The sequence below is a fragment of the Triplophysa rosa genome, linkage group LG9 (assembly GCF_024868665.1).
Source record: "Triplophysa rosa linkage group LG9, Trosa_1v2, whole genome shotgun sequence".
Taxonomy (NCBI): domain Eukaryota; kingdom Metazoa; phylum Chordata; class Actinopteri; order Cypriniformes; family Nemacheilidae; genus Triplophysa; species Triplophysa rosa.
The window spans coordinates 1,068,585-1,089,967 of record NC_079898.1 but is presented as its reverse complement, the minus strand read 5'-3'; the positions used below and the strand labels follow the sequence as shown (position 1 = coordinate 1,089,967).

The window sequence follows — 21,383 nt, the reverse complement described above, 5'->3', positions numbered from 1 at the left end:
GATTCAAACTTGGACTTTCCAGTGTAGACTTTAAAATCAACAGTGTAGCCATTGACATGAGCCATCGACATCAGCCATCACAAAGAGTTTTATGCCCCACTTAGTGGGCTTGGCCTTCATATACTGCTTGAAGGATAACCTGGCTTTAGTGGGAATCATTCTCTCATCTACAGAAATGTGCTGTTTGGGATGGTAAATAGACATGCACCTGTTTCTTATAAGGTCCAAGAGTGGTTTCACTCGGTGAAGACGGTCATATGCCTCTGTGCCACGTTTCTGGTCATTTACTGCATCTTCCAATGGATCACTGATGTACAGATTGCAGGAGATGGTTAGGAAACGATCTCTAGTCATTACAGTGGCTGGAAAAGGCACATGAAACAAAGTCTTCACCCTCCAGAAGTCCCTAATTTTTGGCAGGTCCATCACACCCATATAGAGCAGCATACCTATGTACTTCTTCATTTCTTCAGGCCGTATTTCAGCCCATGTGAATTTCCTACCCTTCCCTAGATTTCTCGCCGCATTCTTGTTTGCGTTTGCACACAAGACATTTATGATCTCTTCATCAAAATATTGTCTGAATATTTCAATTGGAGATTGTTTTCCAAATATGAGTGGAGGCCGCACTCCAGGGTTTTTTTTGGGAGTGAACTTTGGTACACTGGGCTCTATATCAGGCTCTGCCTCTGTCTTCCACCTTTCATCCTGAGATAAGACGCTGTAAAAATCCTCACAGCCACAACTACGTCCACGACTGTGTCCACAACTGCGCCCACGGCCACGACTGCGCACACTGCCACGACTGCATCCACGGTCACGAAAGTCTCCATCGCCCCTCTGAGGTGACTGTGCTGTGGATGGTTCATTTACTTCCTCAGAAGTAACTGGACTAGCCCCACTGAAAAAATATACAAACTTGTGTTACAAACTTACTAGATATCACACATACACGCACACGCGCGCACACACACACACACACACACACACACACACACACACACACTTGCATATGTGGTTTACGAGGACTCTCCATAGACATAATGATTTTTTATACCGAACAAACTGTATATTCTATTCCCTAACCCTAATATCACATAAAACCTTTGTCTTTTTTTCTTTTAAAAAAATATCATTTAGTATGTTTTTTAAGCATTTTAGTTTACGAGGGCAAGGAAGTGTCCCCGTAAACCATGTTTACGTTGTTATACACATGTCATTACACAGATTTGTGTCCTCATAAACCATGTATACAAGCACACACACACACACACACACACACACACACTGCGTATGTGCACGCACACTTGTGCGCACCTGCACACATATAAGAGCACACACGCATGCATAAAAATCCACACAAGTGCATGAAGGCATATGTACACACCACAAGATATGTGAAACTGGTATTTTGAAAGACTAAGTCTAAGCCTATTTTACGGACATTTATCATAAGACTAAATATACTTACCCATCCACGTCTGGATCGACACCCACAGCATATTCTCGAGAGTCTCGCTCATCGTCAGTTTCATGATCAAAAAGCATATCAATCACCTCTGATGTTGTATATTTTCTCTTCGTCATGTTTTGTTTGCCTATTTTTTTTAATCCGTCGCACTCCGTAACTCCCTGTTCACGTCTGCCCTCTACCGCTCTCCAAGAAAACTGCAGCAAAAACGCAAGTGATTACCGTAATACTGTACATGCATATTCAAAAAGCACAATTTGTCTACTTTTAGGAGCAATTCAATTTTTTTTGATAGGTTTGATAGGATTGAATGGTTGAAGAGTTACAGTTAAATTAATACTGCTTGGTAAAATGCGTCAGCGATGACGCATCCAGCTTTAAAGGGTTAAGCGAGTAATTTTTGTTCGTTAGTAAATCAAGAACAAAAAAATAGGCCTACTATTTGTCTTTAGCTAAATCATGGATGAATGCAAGAGTCCTAATCACCAAACTTAAGGTCAGATGCGAGAATAGTGTTGCCTGCTTCTAAACGCAGTTTAAACTTGAAATTACTTTCATCAAAACAATTAACACGAAAATACACAGCGCATCAATAAACTTGATCGCTTACCAACCTTTAAAACACGGCTGTGTGCACCTGCCTCGCTTGTGCTGCGCTGCAGAGAAGCATGTGTGTTTCTGTGCAGACACTTGCTGGGTTTCCATCCAAAGTGGACTTGACTTTTTGGAGGAATTTATTCCGCAAATGCGTTTCTATCTCCCATTATTCGCATTAACCATTTTTTGAAAAAATTAAAAACCACCTCAAGCGAGCGTAAATACTTTTTTGCGAATTAAGGGTTTTTTAATTCAATTTTAATTTTAAAATTGACGTCTTTGTCATTTGCAAAAGGCAACAATATATGCTACAGAATAATAAAAACAGAGAGATTATTTAGGCCTATTTGGCACTAAATAAAGGAATGCAGTAATAATAACAAATTGCATTTAGCCACCTAAAAACACCGCAAGGAAATATCTTAGTGGTCAACCCTATTTTCACAACAACAATAAAATTCACATAACCTTACATTGCAGTATATTACGTCACGTGTCTTCATGGGATCTTCACGGGATGTGTGTGAACACAGGCACAGATTCCAGAAAATCACTGTCAGTGTGAATGAACAAAATCTAACGATCCCCGGACAAATTCCTCGACACATTTTCTGTGTATTTTCCAGGATCTCTGTGTGCAAGGGGCTAGACTGTCATTTGTAATTGCAGTTGCAGCATTACGCATCAAGGGAGGCGCTGAAGAGTTGCAGTACAAGAGCTATATTAGGAGCTGTGTTAACTGTTTCATGGCTGTTCAGGAGAATATTGTTTGTTTGGCATCAGAGTACGTTCGATTTCTTAAATTAACGTGGGGTACATCATTGTAATGTTTTAAGATGTGCAGATGATTCAAAATATTAATGGGAATATACTTGGGAGATGTTTTACTCATAAGAATTTCTAGGGGTGCCACGCAGAGCAGGTAAATGGACATGCAACAGTAAAGAAAATGCTGCAATATTAAAGTATTTGTATCCGTCAGTCTGTTTACTGTTTGCTATATGTCTCCAACCTTTCAACCAGATTTGTGATATTTCATGAACCATAACGTTTTAATCTGCATTTAGTATTAGCAGTATTGATCAGCATGTAAACATTTGTGTCCCTGTGAAAACCCAGGCTAAAGACTCATAATCAAATTAAGTATTAGATAACAACCATCAATTTCACTAAGATTTCAATCTTTAAAATGGCATTTTTCAGTCAATATTGAAGATATTGTTGTTATATTTTCACAGAATATTCTGTAGGATGATTTTTTGTAGAAAACAATAAAAAGACTTTTGCTGGGTTTTCACAAGCAGGGTCACATTTTATAATGAACAACGCTGTAACTGGGAAACTATTTAAATATAGAAGTAGTTCTGGTATGAATGGCATTGAAAGGCTAATTTAATTTATTAGTAACTTTGTGTACGGTTTATGATGAAAGCAGTTTAATTGTTTCATTACATTCGCTGTTTGTATGTTGTCAGTAGTTTTATTTATTTACAAATATTAATAATCAGACTTCTATTAAGAGGGCATTCCCCTAAAGCCACAGAGCCTACAATACATCCATATGGGGATATCAAAATATAAAATAAATGGCCTGATAAAAGATCACATCTTTTATATTTACAGGGTAAATTGATTAAATATTTATTTATTTTCAAAAACATACTGTCCGGACCTCCGTTTGGAAGAAAATATAAAGACTGGACCTCTTGGAACTTTAATTGAATACCCCTGCACTACAATATCAGGAAAATTAGACTTTTCCTATCCGAGCATGCTACGCAAGTCCTAGTCCAGGCTCTTGTTCTGTCCAGACTGGACTACTGCAATGCGCTACTGACTGGACTTCCAGCTTGCACAACAAACCCTCTACATCAGGGGTCTCAAACTCGCGGCCCGGGGGCCAATTGAGGCCAGCGGGATGATATTTTGTGGCCCCCTACTTGACATCAAAGTTTAGTGTTAGTGCGGCCCGCACGTTGTTCTCAAACGCTCTTGCCACGCTTTAATTTTTATTTTTTTATCACTTACTTTTTCTATCACTTATATCACCTTTTTTAGCATATGCGCTGTTAATGCAGCGTTAGAAAACTCCGTCAGTTTTTTTTTTACTTTCACTTTCTGTATGACTGAAATATCAACGTTAGTCACTTGGTTGAAATGTGTTCCGGAGTGACACCAAGTGGACGGAAAATATATAGTATCACCCAGTTCCAGTCATGTCTCTCTCAAAACGTGCTGTGAAGAGAAAGGTTGGTCGACGAGCACAGGCAATTTCAGGAAAAGTGGGAGACGAAATATTTTTTTGTCAAGCACAGGGGCACCCCTACGTGTCTCATATGCACAGAGAAAGTTGCGGTGTATAAGGAATACAACGTCAGACGTCATTACTCAACTAGACATGCTGAGGAGTATACAAAATACCAGGGAGATGAGAGAAAGAACCGGGTCGCCAATCTTAAAAAATGTCTATTGAGGCAACAAGATTTATTCAAGAAAGCAAGCAAAGAGAATGAAGCAGCACTTAATGCGGCCCAGCCTGACCCAGACTCTACCTCCAGCGGCCCCCAGGTAAATTGAGTTTGAGACCCCTGCTCTACATATATGATCCAGAATGCAGCGGCAAGAGTGGCCTTCAATGAACCGAAGAGACCGCACGTCACTCCTCTCTTCACTAGGGTTGCAACAACTAATCGATAATAATCGATAATGAAATTCGTTGTCAATGAATTTCATTATCGATTAGTTGGTCTGTGACGTCACTTGCGAGCTGTGCAGTTAAAAATCAAGCGCGTCTTCTTCCCTTTTAAAATTACCGTTTTAGATGTGTCTCTCCGTGCAGCATGAGATGCGCAGTTTTAAAGTCACACGTGTCTCTCCGTGCTGCACGAGGTGCGCAGTTTGAAAGTCACACGTGTATGGCGTTATTATAATGACAAATGTCGCGAGCGCATAACTACAAGGCGAGAGCGCATTCTTGTAATACGAGCGCGCAAATCTCTCCGCTCGCACGCCGATTTCCTTTGCTCATGCACAAAACTGGACGAGCGCTCCCAATTATACGCTGCTCTCTTATGAATTTTCTCTCCTCTCGCTCAGTGAGCCTGTGCGCACTCAAAATGCGTGCCGTGCGTCCACGAATCCTTTGGTACTCTTGCTCTCGAGAGGTTCTCCTGTGTGTTCCAGGCATTATAGGCTGTCAAAAGTAGTCAACCAATCAGGGATAGGCTTCCACGGCGGGCCAATGAAAACGTGTCTCTCAGTGCATGCGTCTCTCGTGCAGCGCGAGGTGCGCAGTTTTAAAGTCCGACGTGTTCTGCATGCATCTCTTCAAGCTGCGCAGTTTTAAAGTTTAAAGGGGAGAGGTGTTTTAAATGACAAAATTAAAGATTATATTAGTAAAACCCAATTTGTGGCGTTTGCACTTTGCAAAGTACATAATTGTCATGGCAGAAACACAAAAACGGCCCAGATGTGGTAAAGACAGAAATTTATTGAACACAGTCAATGAAAACACAGTGGTGACCCAACCGCGAGCCTTCCAGCTCGCGGTGGTGAGAGGTGAGGATCCCTGGAGTAGCATAGCACTGCAGCGAGGACGGGAGCTAGGAGCCCGGCGAGGAGATGGAATCTCTCGGCGACCCGACCGCGAGCAGTCCAGCTCGTGGTGGTGAGAGGCGAGGAGTAGCAGAGCACTGCTGCGAGGACGGGAGCTAGGAACCCGGCGAAGAGATGGAATCTTTCGTGCTGGGGTATCTCACTCAGTCCGGGTACCGTGCCGGAAACCCGGAAGAAAACTCCGATGTGGACGAAGCTCTCCGATCCTCCAGAGAAAAGCTGGCCGCCAACAGCGGATGACAGGTGAAACGCCCACGGGAACTGCCAGGAGTGAGAGAGGAAACGAGGTAACAGGCGAATGATAGATATTAACAAGACAAGACCAGACAGGGACTAAGGCAAGGCTAAACGAGACAAAAACTTCGTCAGACGTGCCGCAGCAACGTCTGGGTCAGTCTGCACAGGCTAACACAAGCAACGGTCAGACAAAGAACAAGAGACACTAGGGAAAGATAAAGGGAAGAAATAATGAGAGGAAATAGTGTCAGGTGCGGGGCAATTACGGGAACAAGGGCGCTAATCATAGTAAGTAAATGCAGGTGTGTGTGTAGTGGAAAATCACCAGTGCATGAGAGTCTACAGACACAGGGAGGAGGGAACAGTGCACGCGGACACCGAGCACGCGGTCTGCCCATAGCTAGCGGTGCCACGTGCTCGACACAGACCAAAACAAACTCCGTGCCAGGAAAAACACACCGAACAAAACCGGACTGTAACAATAATAGGCTAAATACCCTGATTTGGTGGTTTATTTAGTTCAGAGGTGGGTAACGAAGTACATTTTCTTGAGTACTGTACTTAAGTACACTTTTTGAGTATTTGTACTGAAGTATTACTTTTTCTGTTTATTTTTTACTGTACTTCACTGCATTTGAATGACAAATATCTCACTTTTCATGGCACAAAAAAATGATTTCCTTGGCCGACCCTCCCCTCGCTCCCACGTTTGGGAGAGACTATTGTCAGTTGCTTCTAATATGACACACATGAATCAACTCACCAGGTGTGTTAATTATGGAGACATTCACAACATTTTGGGAGAAGGCTAATGAGTTCAGTTGTGTATACTTTTCCCATATCTGATTTACTTATTATAAGCAAAATATGTAATTACATTTTTATCCGATTAATCAATTAATGGAAAAAACAATCGTCCAACTAATCGATTATCAAAATAATCGTTAGTTGCAGCCCTACTCTTCACCAGGGGCGGTTCAAGGGGGGGCCAGTGCCCCTGTGTCAGCACACTTGGCCACCCCACTGGCTTCCCTAAATCTGGAATCGTTTTTGGAATTTTTTACCACCACCGAGCAATTTCGGGTGCAATGCACAGTTTGACCTGCGAGTGGCAGTAATGATGCTTGTGTGCCAAAAGGAAGATTACGCAAGCAAGATGCAAACAATGTTGAGTCTGTGCGCCTAAAGCGAGATTACGTCTACATCATACAGGTAATGGAAATATTTTGTAAAAATATAATGAAAATGCATATCATTATACATCATATTAAAATACTGACCTATATTTTCCGGTGTTGCGCATGTTAGATCTACATATAAAGCAGTCGTGACTCGTGCCTATACAAAGAATCAGCTGCTGCCAGAGAACGTGTAATGCACTAAAGAAATTTTATTTGTTAATGAAATTAGATCAAATGTAACTTACATTTATTGGGGTGAATGTTTGATAAAATGCACTTTTGCCTTATAATTAAAATAAATGGTCTGTCATTCCCAAGGAATTAGCAGAGTTCAAGTAATCAATACATCTTATTCTATACTGTCCTGTATACAGGTGCTGGTCATATAATTAGAATATCATCAAAAAGTTGATTTATTTCACATTTGAAATATATCAGTCTGTGTGTAATGAATGAATATAATATACACGTTTCACTTTTTGAATGGAATTAGTGAAATAAATAAACTTTTTGATGATATTCTAATTATATGACCAGCACCTGTATTACTTGTGGTGTATTTGAGAGTCCAATTTTCATTTACACATTTTCATAATTTTCCCATTTGCAGTTAAAATGAAGAGAAAAAATCCCAAGGACACAATGTCCTTTTTTATTTTTTTATTTTTTTAATTAGTTTTTTAAGAAAACTAAAGATAATAGTCAGTCAAGGCTGGAGAAAGAAGATGCTTCTGAAAAAGAGTCAGAAATGCACAAAAGCTTAGAGAATGAAGAAAGTCCAGAAGAACAGAGCACCCATCAGCAAGGTGATTTAGTTGTGCAGAAAGACAACTTTTGTAACCCTGAAATTCCATGTGAAAAACATGAGTTTGAAATTGTGCCAAAACCACATGTGAAAAATTTGAAATTCATGTTTTTTTTCTTTGTGTAAAGGAAATACCCGATAATGTGACTCATGTTAAGATGACTGCTTAAGTTGACTTTTGGATATCTTGTTTGTGGGTAGTTTTTCATTTATGTATGTACATTTAAGATGCAGAAAAGTGCCTAAATGTTATTTTATTGGCATTGTTGTTTTGACAATATACAATGTGTTGTGAAATAAATGACCATGGAACATTAATTTGAGCTGAACTTGTTTTATTAGCTTATTAGTTTACTTCTAGAGAAAACAGTAATACATGACAGTAAAAAATGACTGAAAATTAATCATGACACATGTTGGTGTGCCCCCTAAAAGCATAAGTGGCCCTTGACTGCCGCCGAGTTAGTACTAGAACCGCCACTGGCTTTCACTAAGTTACATTGGCTCCCTTATAGTCGCTCGAATCAAAATTCAAGACTCTGCTCCTGGATGTACAGACCACCACTGGTTCAGCACCCCCTATCTTCATCGCTAATGCAGACTTGTATATACCTGCCAGATCCCTACCAGGGCTTGACATTAAGCATTGTCATGTGTCTTGTCATTCCATATTTCGAGTACAAATATTATTGTCCGAAGATAAAAATTATATGTTATTTGAAGTGTCATATATTTGTTCGGATCCTGATTGGTCAAGTTTGCTTAAGTGTTACCTAGTGTCCTGAGATTACAAATGACTATGGATAATTGGCCATATCATTATTAGTTTACCTAAATTTTTATTTTATTTCTCGTCTTGTATATTATTTAGTAGTATACAGGTGCTGGTCATATAATTAGAATATCATCAAAAAGTTGATTTATTTCACTAATTCCATTCAAAAAGTGAAACTTGTATATTATATTCATTCATTACACACAACTGATATATTTCAAATGTTTATTTCTTTTAATTTGATGATTATAACTGACAACTAATGAAAATCCCAAATTCAGTATCTCAGAAAATTAGAATATTACTTAAGACCAATACAAAGAAAGGATTTTTAGAAATCTTGGCCAACTGAAAAGTATGAGCATGTACAGCACTCAATACTTAGTTGGGGCTCCTTTTGCCTGAATTACTGCAGCAATGCGGCGTGGCATGGAGTGATCAGTCTGTGGCACTGCTCAGGTGTTATGAGAGGCCAGGTTGCTCTGATAGTGGCCTTCAGCTCTTCTGCATTGTTGGGTCTGGCATAGGCCTGGGCGATATGGCTGAAAAAATTATCAAAATTTTCCATATCAGTCGATAACATAATTACACGAAAAATTGAAATCTTTATTTCTTTTTAGTTTAAGGCAGATTTTAGCTCCTGTATGAAATTTGTGAAAACCAGACACTTAACAGTGTTATTAAACTGTTTATTGCCAAAAAGCTGAACATTAAAAAAATGTGAGGTAGAATTTACAGAATAATAAAACAATCTAGATCAAACACTTTTCCCTCAACAAAATAAATATTCTCATTGAAAAATTAACAACTGTATAGTCACAGAACACACTGTGACACAACACGCATGTAACATAGATCAGACTGCAAAATTTAAAGTTTTTAAAGAAATAGACAAAAAAATATTAATTCTGGTCAGCATGCCATTTGAATAGATGGCTTGGAACTTTTGTAAACATTTTGTTTTAGCTTAGTGTAAATAAAATAAATTGATAAATAAATAAATATCAATTCTAGTCAGCTTGCCAAACTATTTATACGGATGGCTTGAAACATTGATAACTATTTATGTTTTAGCTGACAGTGCAAGCAAACTAAATAGACAAAATAATATCTTAAATGTGCAAAATAGACAGTTTTTTTGACCACAGTGTACATTTTCAAGTTTTCAACAATTACTCTACAGGTTAAGAGCAAGAAAGACAAGTCTGTCTACAGTCTCAGGTTTTAGAGCTGCCCTGTGACAGGTCACAATGTTTCCTCCCGTGCTAAAAATCCTCTCGGAGGGAGAGCTGGTGGCAGGGATGCACAAGTACCGCTGTGCTAGTTTACTCACTCTTGGAAAGGTTTTCTCATGCATCTTCCACCAATCCAGGGGTTCAGTTTCACTGTCTGCATCTGGAGCCATGAGGTAGTTTTCCAGCTCTCCCTCCACTGTCTGCATGTATGTGAGTCCTGTGTTGCTGGGGCACAGCTTCTTAAAAAAACTGCCCAGTGTCTTTCTCTGCTTTTTGGCAGGTAAAGCTGCAGCAGCTTCCCCCTCTGCCTCTTCTACTTCTGTTTGGTGTGAAGTAGATGGGCCTTGGTCTTCCTCCGTGTTCATAATCTCAGACGCTGCTCTTGTTTTGATAGTCTCTATCTTGTCTGGCTTTATGTAATGGGTCTTAAAGCGCGGATGCCATGTCAAGCAGACTGTCTGTCCCGTCGTCATCATACTTCTCATTAAGATAGTCCATGACCGTTGCCTTTATGTCCTTTGTGAGCTGTGTGTCATCATCAGAGTGTTTCAGCACCTCTGTTCTGAAGAGGTGCAACACAGGTTTAAGATAGGACACGCTCACGTATGTTTCACCTGAGAGTGAATCTGTGAACTCAAGGAGTGGCTTTATGGCCTCGTTCACTGACTCTAGCACATCCATGTCTTGCCAGGTGGGGACCAAGTGTCTGGTTTTCTTGTCAGCAGCGAGTACCTGAGAGATAGCTTTGTGCTGCTCTATCACTCTTGACACCATCTTTTGCCGTGAGCTCCACCTGGTAGGTGATTCTGTAGTAAGCTTGTGCTTGGGTAGGTTAAATTCTTCTTGAGCAGTTGCAAGGTCTCTCTTCTTTTTCCAGGAAAAAGAAGGCAGACACTACTTTTTTACACACCCCGATGGCTCGTTCCACCCTCTTGTCCTTTCCAACTTTCTCTAAGGATAAAAAGAAAGGAAAAAAAGATTTGTATACTTTTGAGAAAAGACAAAATATGACCAAAAAGTATATCTGTTCTAAATACACAAGTAAAAATAAGAATATGTTAAATAATTAGTAACACTTTACAATATGATTAATAACATGTATACATATCATAAAATATGATTAGTTGATTAGCTAATATGAAATAACACGGCTTATACAGCAGTGTTAATATACATATACATGTTAATATTAGTTTACAGAAAATATTGACAAACGTGAACAATTGTATTGCCATTAACTAATATTAATGAAGATAAATAAATGCTGAAAAATGTTATTAATCATTAAAGTGTTATCAAATGTTTTAATCTGCTGCATGCATTTTTAGTACACAAACATAATAAAACAATAATAATAACAATAAAACAACAATAGTAATAATAATCACTAACATTAAGAACAATTCAACTTAAAATGTATAGCTTTGATCGTTCTTTCCTTTTTATTATCATTATTACTACAGCTGTTTTGTTACTAATATAGTATAGAATTTTATGAAAGTAAAGACTAGCTAATTAAACTTACCAATAGCTGAGTGTAGGCGATGCCCAAAACACTGAAGCCGTGTCCAGTGGTTCAAGGAAGCGGCTTTTATCATATTTGAACCGCTGTCCGTTGTTATGCATACTTGACGCTCCTCACTCAGCCCCCACGAGGCAAGCGCTTCAACCATTCCTGGGGCAATAACTTCACTTGTGTGGTCTTCGGGGAAGTAAGCCGTTTGGAGGCACTTGCTCTGAAGTTTCCAGTCTTTATCAATAAAATGAATTGTGAGGCTGAGATAAGATTCAGATGTCCGAGTAGACCACATATCGGATGTAGAGGCGAAATACGCTACATACGCGAAGTAAGCTCCGCATACAGCTGGGGAAGTGCAGTCACTGAAAAATGTTTCCGGCCAGGTAGCTCGTATCTGGGGTCAAAGACTTTATTAAGCTTCCTAAATCAATCATTTTCGACAGCGTTAATGGGAAGCATGTCTTTGGCAATGCAGTATGCCACTGCATTTGTGATGTCTTCGTACCGTTTACTTTTTCTGTCGTACGGCACGGCGCTGGAGAATGCTGATATTAAGGTTTTCTGCTTGGAAGTTGAACTTTGAGATGGCCCTCGCCCACTAACACTTGTTAGGGACTGCAATTTCTTAGTTTCTGCGTTTTCTAACGGGTGATATCAAGTGGTGAAATAAGTTTGTAGTATTACCAGACTTTGCTGGCACATATCTTCGGCAGAGTTTGCAATGCACACTGCTCTGTGTTTTGTCGGACTGCAAATAGCCAAAGTATTTCCAAACAACTGAGATTGTGTGACCTTTCCTGTAGGCAATGTTTTCGCTGGTCGAGGCATTATCTTCGGCATCTGTCATTTTTCTTACTCCGCTCTTCGCCTGTCTCCCACGAGCTTTACTTTGCATATTCTCATTCCGGAGCCTGGTCTGTTCCACGCATGCGCAGCATTTCTTCTGCGTTTCTTACATTATATCGAACATTTATCGAACTTTTGTTATAGTTTTATCGAGGAAAATTATATGGCAATAAATATTGTTATCGTTTTATCGCCCAGCCCTAGTCTGGCATATCGCATCTTCCTCTTCAAAATACCCCATAGATTTTCTATAAATCAACTTTTTGATGATATTCTAATTATATGACCAGCACCTGTATTTGTCCACANTTTCTTAGTTTCTGCGTTTTCTAACGGGTGATATCAAGTGGTGAAATAAGTTTGTAGTATTACCAGACTTTGCTGGCACATATCTTCGGCAGAGTTTGCAATGCACACTGCTCTGTGTTTTGTCGGACTGCAAATAGCCAAAGTATTTCCAAACAACTGAGATTGTGTGACCTTTCCTGTAGGCAATGTTTTCGCTGGTCGAGGCATTATCTTCGGCATCTGTCATTTTTCTTACTCCGCTCTTCGCCTGTCTCCCACGAGCTTTACTTTGCATATTCTCATTCCGGAGCCTGGTCTGTTCCACGCATGCGCAGCATTTCTTCTGCGTTTCTTACATTATATCGAACATTTATCGAACTTTTGTTATAGTTTTATCGAGGAAAATTATATGGCAATAAATATTGTTATCGTTTTATCGCCCAGCCCTAGTCTGGCATATCGCATCTTCCTCTTCAAAATACCCCATAGATTTTCTATAAATCAACTTTTTGATGATATTCTAATTATATGACCAGCACCTGTATTTGTCCACGTAAATTACTGTAGTATACTGTAGTGTTACTTACTATAGTAAACTGCATTACAATTCCTAGATACTCTAGATGGCGTTTTTGAACCTTACAATAGTATACTACAGTGTTCACAACCGTTTGTATGTACATACTACAATTTCCTTTAGTAAATACTATAGTAAACTACAGTATTTTTTTGTCTGAGTGTTCAAGTTAATGGGACTTTTATTTTGATGAGTTGTCGGTAAGACGCTTCAGTTTTAGTGTGTTTGACGATAGCTTCACTCAAACAGTAAAATAAACTCTCAGAGCAACTCTGGAGATGAAGTTCATATGTTTATATCATATCCTCATACTGTGCAGACGCAGACAAATCCTCGACCATCACTCGTGTAGTATGTTCCGACTTCCGAAAAGGGGGATCGTGCATTTTCGGTCGCTGGCCCAAGACTATGGAATACCCTTCCACCTGACATCAGATCTGCACCCTCAGTTGATGTTTTTAAATCACGTGTGAAAACATACTTGTTTTCTATGGCTTTTAATAGTTGACTTTTGGAAGATGAAATTGTGTTAATTGATTTTCTGTTATGTTGATCTTATTGATATTTTCTCATTTTTGTTGTGGCTGTACAGTCCTTTGGTCTACTTTGTAGTGGAAAGGGCTCTATAAATAAAGTAGACTTGAGACTTGACTGTGCACCTCATTCACTCAGACACGCAGAACAGCCTGATGATATATTGAAATACCAGGATTCTGCGTCCGCATCTAGCCAATGAACGCAATGCGGTGCACCATTGATTATTGTCACACACAAACGCAATTCACACAAACACACAGCTCTGTCTAATGCACCTATTCTTATTATTCTTTGCACAGACCGATTTTTTTGTAGCACTGTTATTATTATTATTTTTTCAAGTTACTTGTCCAGTCGGGCAAGTTAAATTCTCTCCCACTTGCTCATACAAAACATTCACTTGTCCCGGAAAAGTGGGGACAATGTCAAGCCCTGATTCCTGAACCTTTTAAATGTTTGGAGGGAGGTTCAACAAATCGGTCAATATACTACTGTGATAGAAGTACAAAATATGTCATTTACACAGGAAAGAACCAATAATATCTATAAATCTAATGTTGTGTTGGTCATACTATAAAGTGATTTACAGTATTGCTTGTCTTTGATACATTATATGATAAAGAGCTTAAAAAATAATTGCATATTCAATTTTAATCGCAATATTGGTTAAAAAATTTGCTTATTTTCCAAAATGGTTCTGCCTAGTGTATTATTTTCAAAGCATCCTTGTAACAGGTGTGTGTTGAGTTTCCCACGGCTGTGTTGCTGAGGCTGTTCTCTTTCACTGCTTTGTAGAATCCTCAGAAACCTGCTTGATTTTGTCTAATGTATTCAGGTCATTTATCAGGTATTGAGTTGCATTGTTTGTTTCATCAGAAATCCAAAGGCAAGTGTCCAGAGAATTCACAAGAATGTGAAGAACGATCCTGCACTACGCATTCAAAACCTGTCCATTCTCATCCAACATATCAAATCCTTTTATCAGGTGAGTGATTCGCTCTCATTCCTTCATGAAGCATCTGATCATATGTGTGAGTTTACTCATCACTGCTGCTATGCCACATTAAAGGCGGTTAGTCCATTTTCAAATATGCTGCAGAAAGGGACGAGTACCAAAACAAGCTAAAACAAAACAAACTTGTAGCCAATCAAGGGGCGTGTCCGCTCATGTTTGACCGAGGGAAGGGAGCAAGCGGGCATGAGAAAGACTGAAGAAAGAGCCATGTCTTGTTTATTACATTAAATAAAGGGTCTGTGGATTTTAGATATAGAAAAAGAAGAAGTCAGGCAGGAGTTAGGACCCGCGTTAATGTTATAAAGACTTTCAGGCGGAGAGACGCTAGCACCCGCTACGTTAGCGTACTATGGTGAAGGCTTTCCAGAAGAGAGACATTGTAGATCTACCTCGAGGGTATCGATCGAGGTTTTTATCTTTTGGAGTCAGGTAAAATTGCAAAATGTCAAAACAGTAAAACAAAGCGCCTGAAAAGACCGAACGTGCTTAAACCTTCGCCATGACACTGGCCATTGGGCCAGATCGGTTGGTTCTGCGGGTGGTTTATCCTAATGCTGGGCGATATACCGGTTCATACAGAATACCGGTGTGTATTTTTGTTATGATATGAATTTTTAATATACCGCATTACCGGTGTATGTCACTTAAACAACGTGCGGAACGCGGCGCAGCGCGACACTGTTTCAGTGGGGTCCCTTTTCACTGTTGCACTGTGACCGGCCATTCACACAGAATGCATTGTCGGTACACGATCCGGGATGCCTGCACGATCCGTCCACGCATGCGCATAATGACGTAGTAGATAATTCTGTTTAGCGACGACACTGCACGATCTGTTCCACGCTTGAGCACCTTTGTGTACCGCGACTTTCACTACTGTCCACCTCTGGTCTCATGTCACTTCTGTGTGCACACTATGCGTTGAAATACTCTGTAACGTTTCCCCAGACTTGTTTGTAGTTCTTTCTTCATGTAAGTGCAGATAGTCTAGGCGGAAATGCATATTATGTTCCTTATTGTGTTCTGTAAACACCATTGAAGGGATTATTCCTCATTTAGATTATATATATAGATATATTAGCCTATATATAGACCCATACTAATACAAAATGAGTCGATTTAAAGTTAACTAATATTAGCAGCTTTTAATAAAAACCGTCTTTGACAATACTACTGACCTCAGATCGAAACACAGCAAGTTAAGTAGGCCTAATGCCATGCAGCAATGAATCGCAAAGGGGAGTATGGAGGAAACTGACGGTTTGCAGTGACAGACTCTCAAGACTCAGACTTTATTCCACATGTAACCAAAATCGTGTATGTTCATGTAACAACTCCTTTATTATTTTGGATTGGCAACCACGTAAACACATCGTAATGCATAGCGTAAGCTACATTTTAAAACATCAAAATAGACCCGCCATGAACTGTTAAATGAAAAACACAATGTAGCCTACAAAAATATGCCGCCAGTTGTGCCGTCTGGCCGTCAAGTGTTTCATCGCATGCTTGATACCAATAGTGTAGGGAAACCGTGACTTTGTTTACTACGTCATTATGCGCATGCGCAGAACGGATCGTGCAGGCATCACGGATCGTGTACCGACATGCATCTTTCTATGCCGCGGCACTACTGTATCATCATTTTTCTATATAAACATGCGCTAAATGGAGGCGTTTGGATGAACGTTACATATTCCGTTCGCGATGCAATGGGAGCGTGCTTTGCGCGGCTGAACAGCAGCACAGGTGTAGCAATTGCAAGTTTGCATTAAATAACTTATGCAATAAATACACTCACGAGCAAACATCTTCAAAAAGCGATCGTTTTTATCGTTTTAAGCATGTGTTTTTAGTTTGAATTGTTTCTCTGTATGCTATGATGAGAAATAAGGGTCAGTAGAGGAAGGAGGAGTGACAGCGTGATTCGATCGCTTTCCTCTCACATGTCTCATTTAAGCCTTTGTTTTATGACTTCAGGAAATCATGAATCCATTGTGACTGCAGACATCACATGCATGTTTTAATGGTAAAATTGTTGCTATTTTATATTCAACTATTCAGACAGACTATGGTATAAATTTTTGGGTGGGTGCTCCTAACTATTGAAGTTGGGAGCACAAGTGCTTCCAAGGATGAAAGTTCATTTCGAGCCCTGTTCTCTATTTGCTTAAATATTATGTATGCAAGTTACATTTGCATGCTATTCAGTTGATAAGGAAGTCTAAACTTTGCAGTTGTTATAGGGGAAGGGGATTGTTTACATTGTGTAGTTACAAGTTGTTTGCAATATTTGCACAATGAAAAGGTTCTGTACTGTATTTTGACTGTAACTGTCATGCGTCTTGATTCCTTCACTTCATCATGAGGGCCACCTCTTTATAAACAGCATCATTTTGTGGGACTTACTAACCTGTATAATACTAGCGGGGAATTTTTCTACAATATTCACTCACCATGACAGTATAAAAGGGCATTTTAAGTTTCAAAAATACCGCATGTACCGGCCGGGAAAGTTTTTCCCAATGACCCCAACACTTACAGGTCCAATGTTTTGGAGAATTTATTGACAGAAATGCATTATAATATACATAACTATTAGGGATGTAAGGATTCACTGTGAGCCAGTTGAAAATCGATTATAATATGTGACAATTCAAGTCGGTTGAGACGTTATATAAATCGCAGTACATGTTTTGAACAGCAGGGGCTACTGTTTTTCTGCAAACTTGGTAAACGTGGATATTCTGATATTTCTTAAAAAAGTAAAAGTTAGGAAAAGCACAGACAAAGACTTTTGTATTATTCATTTTTTTATTTGATTTGGAATTTGTTTTAAAACTGCAATTTAGCTTTGTTATTTGACATGAAATATATTTTTATTTTACAAAGAATTGTGCAGCATTAGAGAAATAATAAAAGGGCAGTTAAATTTTCCTCAACTCATTCTGTAAAAAAATTGTGACAATCGCATAATGAGATCAGAAACGTGAATCGCATGGCATCGTTGTCACGAATGGTGAGAGAACAAGGACACAGTACAGAGGACCCAGACGCAGACAGCGGATAAGGGGTTAGCAAGACATTTAATAAAATATAAATACAAAACAAAGACCCACATGGGGGAACATAACAAAACATGGGAATACGAAAACACGAAAGGACAAGACTAAAACTGACTACATCTACACAAGACTAAAATAAACACTTGACATAGTATACAAATAACTAAACTGAACTAGACTAACAAAGCACAGGCACTCACCAGACAAGCGACAATTGACCAGCACAGGACAATGAAACATGAGGACTATATAAAGGGGACTAAATCAAGAAGGGGACATGAACTAATTAACAAGCAATAACGAGACGAAAGGGCGGGAACAGAGACGCCACACCGGAGAGAGGGAGTATATGGAATGCCAAAACTGTCTCTCTACACATAAAACAAGAGGTTCTATCATGGTTCTGCCACTAGGTCAAGAAAAGCAAGACAAGGTGGGGCAGAACCATGACAATCATGAGCTGAGCTGAGGGAATCATTTCATCCCTAATAACAATGTGTTCAGAGGTGTATGAAGACCTTACATAATGAAGCGTTATGTTTTATTATCTCAGAATGAGTTATTTCTATCTCATGCACCGCGGGTCCCCTTACATGAAAGCTGTTCTACAGCTGTTCTCTCTGCTGTTTCTACAGTAGCCCTGAACGGACACAGTGCTCTACAGAGTGCGTTTTGTAAATACATTATATCTCCTTCAGCAAAGAAGCGAAAACGTGACGACATCTTAGTACTGTGTCAGCCACTGTAGTGATTCGAAAGGGAGGGGTGGAGTGAGCCGTTGGCTGGCCGTAGTTCACTACCTCACCATACACCTTCATACACTGGACCTTTAATAAACTTGTGACTGACTGACTGACTGACGTCCACAAACAAGAGTGGAAGTGGTGTCTTTTGTCCTGCTATCTTGTCATCAGAATGAATGATTTACTAGATTAATGCTCCTAGAACTCTCCACTGTCATTCACCAGCACTTATCTTTTATCACTCTGTAGTGATATGAGATGAGAAAACATCATAAAGCAGAAGTATTGTTGCCATAGCTCCATGAACCTTTCCATCATCACATAACTCCACGTAGCAGCACAAATAGCATTGTTTCTCTTTACTTTAGCCATGTTGGAAAGCTAAGTGTTTGTGCTAGTCTTTCTGTCGGGATGTCGTAAAGCGTCGTAAAGCATCACAGACACAGTGTTGCTTGTTGTGTACTCTGCATAACTATACCTACATGGGAGAAAAGATCGAGCCCTATGTCTCCACACCGTTTACAAATCACTACATGTCGAATACGGGCTGAATTCGTATAATCTGGACCAGACGTAATACAGGAACATGTAGCCACTGTTAATGTTTGTGTGTGTGTGCTTTCAGGAGACTTTGCAGCAGCTGGTGATGATGTCACTTCCTGATGTCTTGGTGTTGGGAAAGACGCCTCTCAGTGGTACGTCTTACACTGTTTGAATCTAGAGAAGATTCTCCTCATGATACTTCACCATAGCAACTCATAGCCCTGGTTTCACAGACAAGGCTTAAGGCTAGTCCCAGACTAAAATGAATTTTGAGCTGTCTTAACTGAAAATAACTTGCCCTGACATATCTTAAAATATGTCAGTGCCATTGTTTTGTCTCAAGATGCACACGGGTAATGTTGTTTCTAAGGCATTTTAATAAAAGCGACTTAAATAGCCTAAATTAACTAAGGCATAGTCCTGACTTAGGCTAAGCCTTGTCTATGAAACCGGGCCAGTTATAATAACTGCACTCGAAGGTATTACATTCTTGTTGTGATCCTGTGTAATCATTTTCTCAAAACGTAATAATGTACTAACTGTTTCTGTGTAATAAAGAGAAACAATTGTTTGTTGCATTAATTAATTACACATAGTTTACTAATTACATATAATTGCGTATTGGTTTAATTACATAGACACCTATTGTATCCATTAGTCTTCTTCTTCTTCTTCTTCTTCTTCTTCTTCTTCTTCTGCTTCTATGGCAGCCCATAGAACCGTACATGGGAAAGTTGTGAAATTTGGCACACACATAGAGGACAGTCTGATCTGTTGCCATGGCAAAAATGGAGTCTCTAAATTCAATAAATTTGGTATGTAGCATCTAGAGACACTATTGGGACCCCATAGGGTCATGTGGCTGTATCTTTGCGACATTTTTGCGTATTGACACAAACCTTGGTATGTTTCATCAATGGCACATCTCTTCAGAATTTTCCCTTGTCCTCGCGACCCCCGCCCTGCATATTTTGCGTCAAATCACCAGCTCATTTGAAGAGCGCTCCATGAACGAACTGTGTTGCAATTGACATGGTCCCTAGACAGTGTTCATTGCTCTCTACACAGGAAATCAGCTGAAGATTAAGAACACAGATTTGCGCTACACGACTGCCTGCAGCGTCTTCACACACACAGACAAAACTTACTACAGACATGTGAAGGGTTATTTAACCGTAATCATAAGATTTGCGTACGTCTTGTGCACTTTAATGCCCTACGAATCTTACATAGGCTCCTTTCGAAGCGGATGCTAGATCGTACTAGTTTATTGAAAGAGATGCGCCCTGAAATTATAGATCCTCTGCTTAGTACTATTATCTCATTAAGGTGGCTGTTATAAGGCCCCTTGTCAAAAAACCTCAACTTGACCCTAGGGACTTGGCTAACTATAGACCTATATCAAATCTACCTTTCATTTCTAAAGTACTTGAAAAGGTCGTTTCATCACAGTAATGTTCCTTCCTCCAAAGGAATGACATCTGTGAAGACTTACGACAATGAGAAAAGACAACTGGGAGCAGAATATTGTTCTACAAGTGCATCAGTTGTAAATGGAAGTGTTCCTGGTTCCGGTTGATCTAAATAATGCAGCCTAATAATCCTTTAGAGGATTTGTGTTATAGAAGTGTTGTGTACGCAAGGTTGAAGAGACGTTGTGTCTGCCTCCCGCACACTATTTGGAAGACTGTTCCAGAGTTTGGGCGCTGGGTAGGAAATGATCTACCACCTGCACTTGATTTTGAAACTCTAGCTTTTACCAACTGTCCAGAGCCCAAAGAGCATATTGAACGCGAGGGACTGTGAATGTGTCGTAACCAGCTGTTCAGCCGTCTTGCGTCTAGTGACGTTTTCAACAGCCCTCATGGAGCATGTCACACGTAAGTGGTTAATCACATGCGCCATCATGCGGTCCGGTTACTTTCTTGACTTAACTGCTGTCATATATCACTGTCAACATCACAGATAATGTTTGCTAACATTTCTGTTCAAAATCGAGATTTGTCGATTTAAAAAAAGAATGTGTTTATTGTTTGATGGTGTGTGTGTGTTTTAGAGCAAAGTCTGCAGGAAATGAGGAAGTTATTACTGCTGTTACTGGGCTGTGCTGTACAGGTGACTTTATCTCTATCAACACTCTCATTAAACCTCGTCACACACGCATGTCCACTAACTCTCTCTCTCTCTCAATGATGAGTGGCGCCGTTCATCTCCCTATTCTTCTCATACAACTTATGCACACGATCAGGCCACTAGCTGCCATCTCTCCTTCTCATGCGTCGAAGCGCATTAGACTAACTTCTCACTTGCGCTTGCTCTCTTCTCTCTCTCTCT

General features: G+C 39.7%; 1 protein-coding gene across 4 annotated transcripts in view; it reads left to right on the top strand.

Moving 5' to 3' along the window:
* ccdc88ab (coiled-coil domain containing 88Ab) overlaps positions 1–21,383 on the top strand; it is a 96,532-nt gene that overhangs the window by 18,498 nt on the left and 56,651 nt on the right. For all 4 annotated transcript variants that reach the window (XR_008963506.1, XM_057341566.1, XM_057341565.1 and 1 more), the window contains exons 3-5: positions 14,560–14,668; positions 19,132–19,201; positions 21,106–21,164. Coding sequence is in view for 3 of the 4 variants with exons in the window: in XM_057341566.1 (XP_057197549.1) it covers positions 14,560–14,668; positions 19,132–19,201; positions 21,106–21,164 (238 nt within the window). In the remaining variant the exon portion in view is untranslated. The remainder of the gene's footprint in view (positions 1–14,559; positions 14,669–19,131; positions 19,202–21,105; positions 21,165–21,383) is intronic.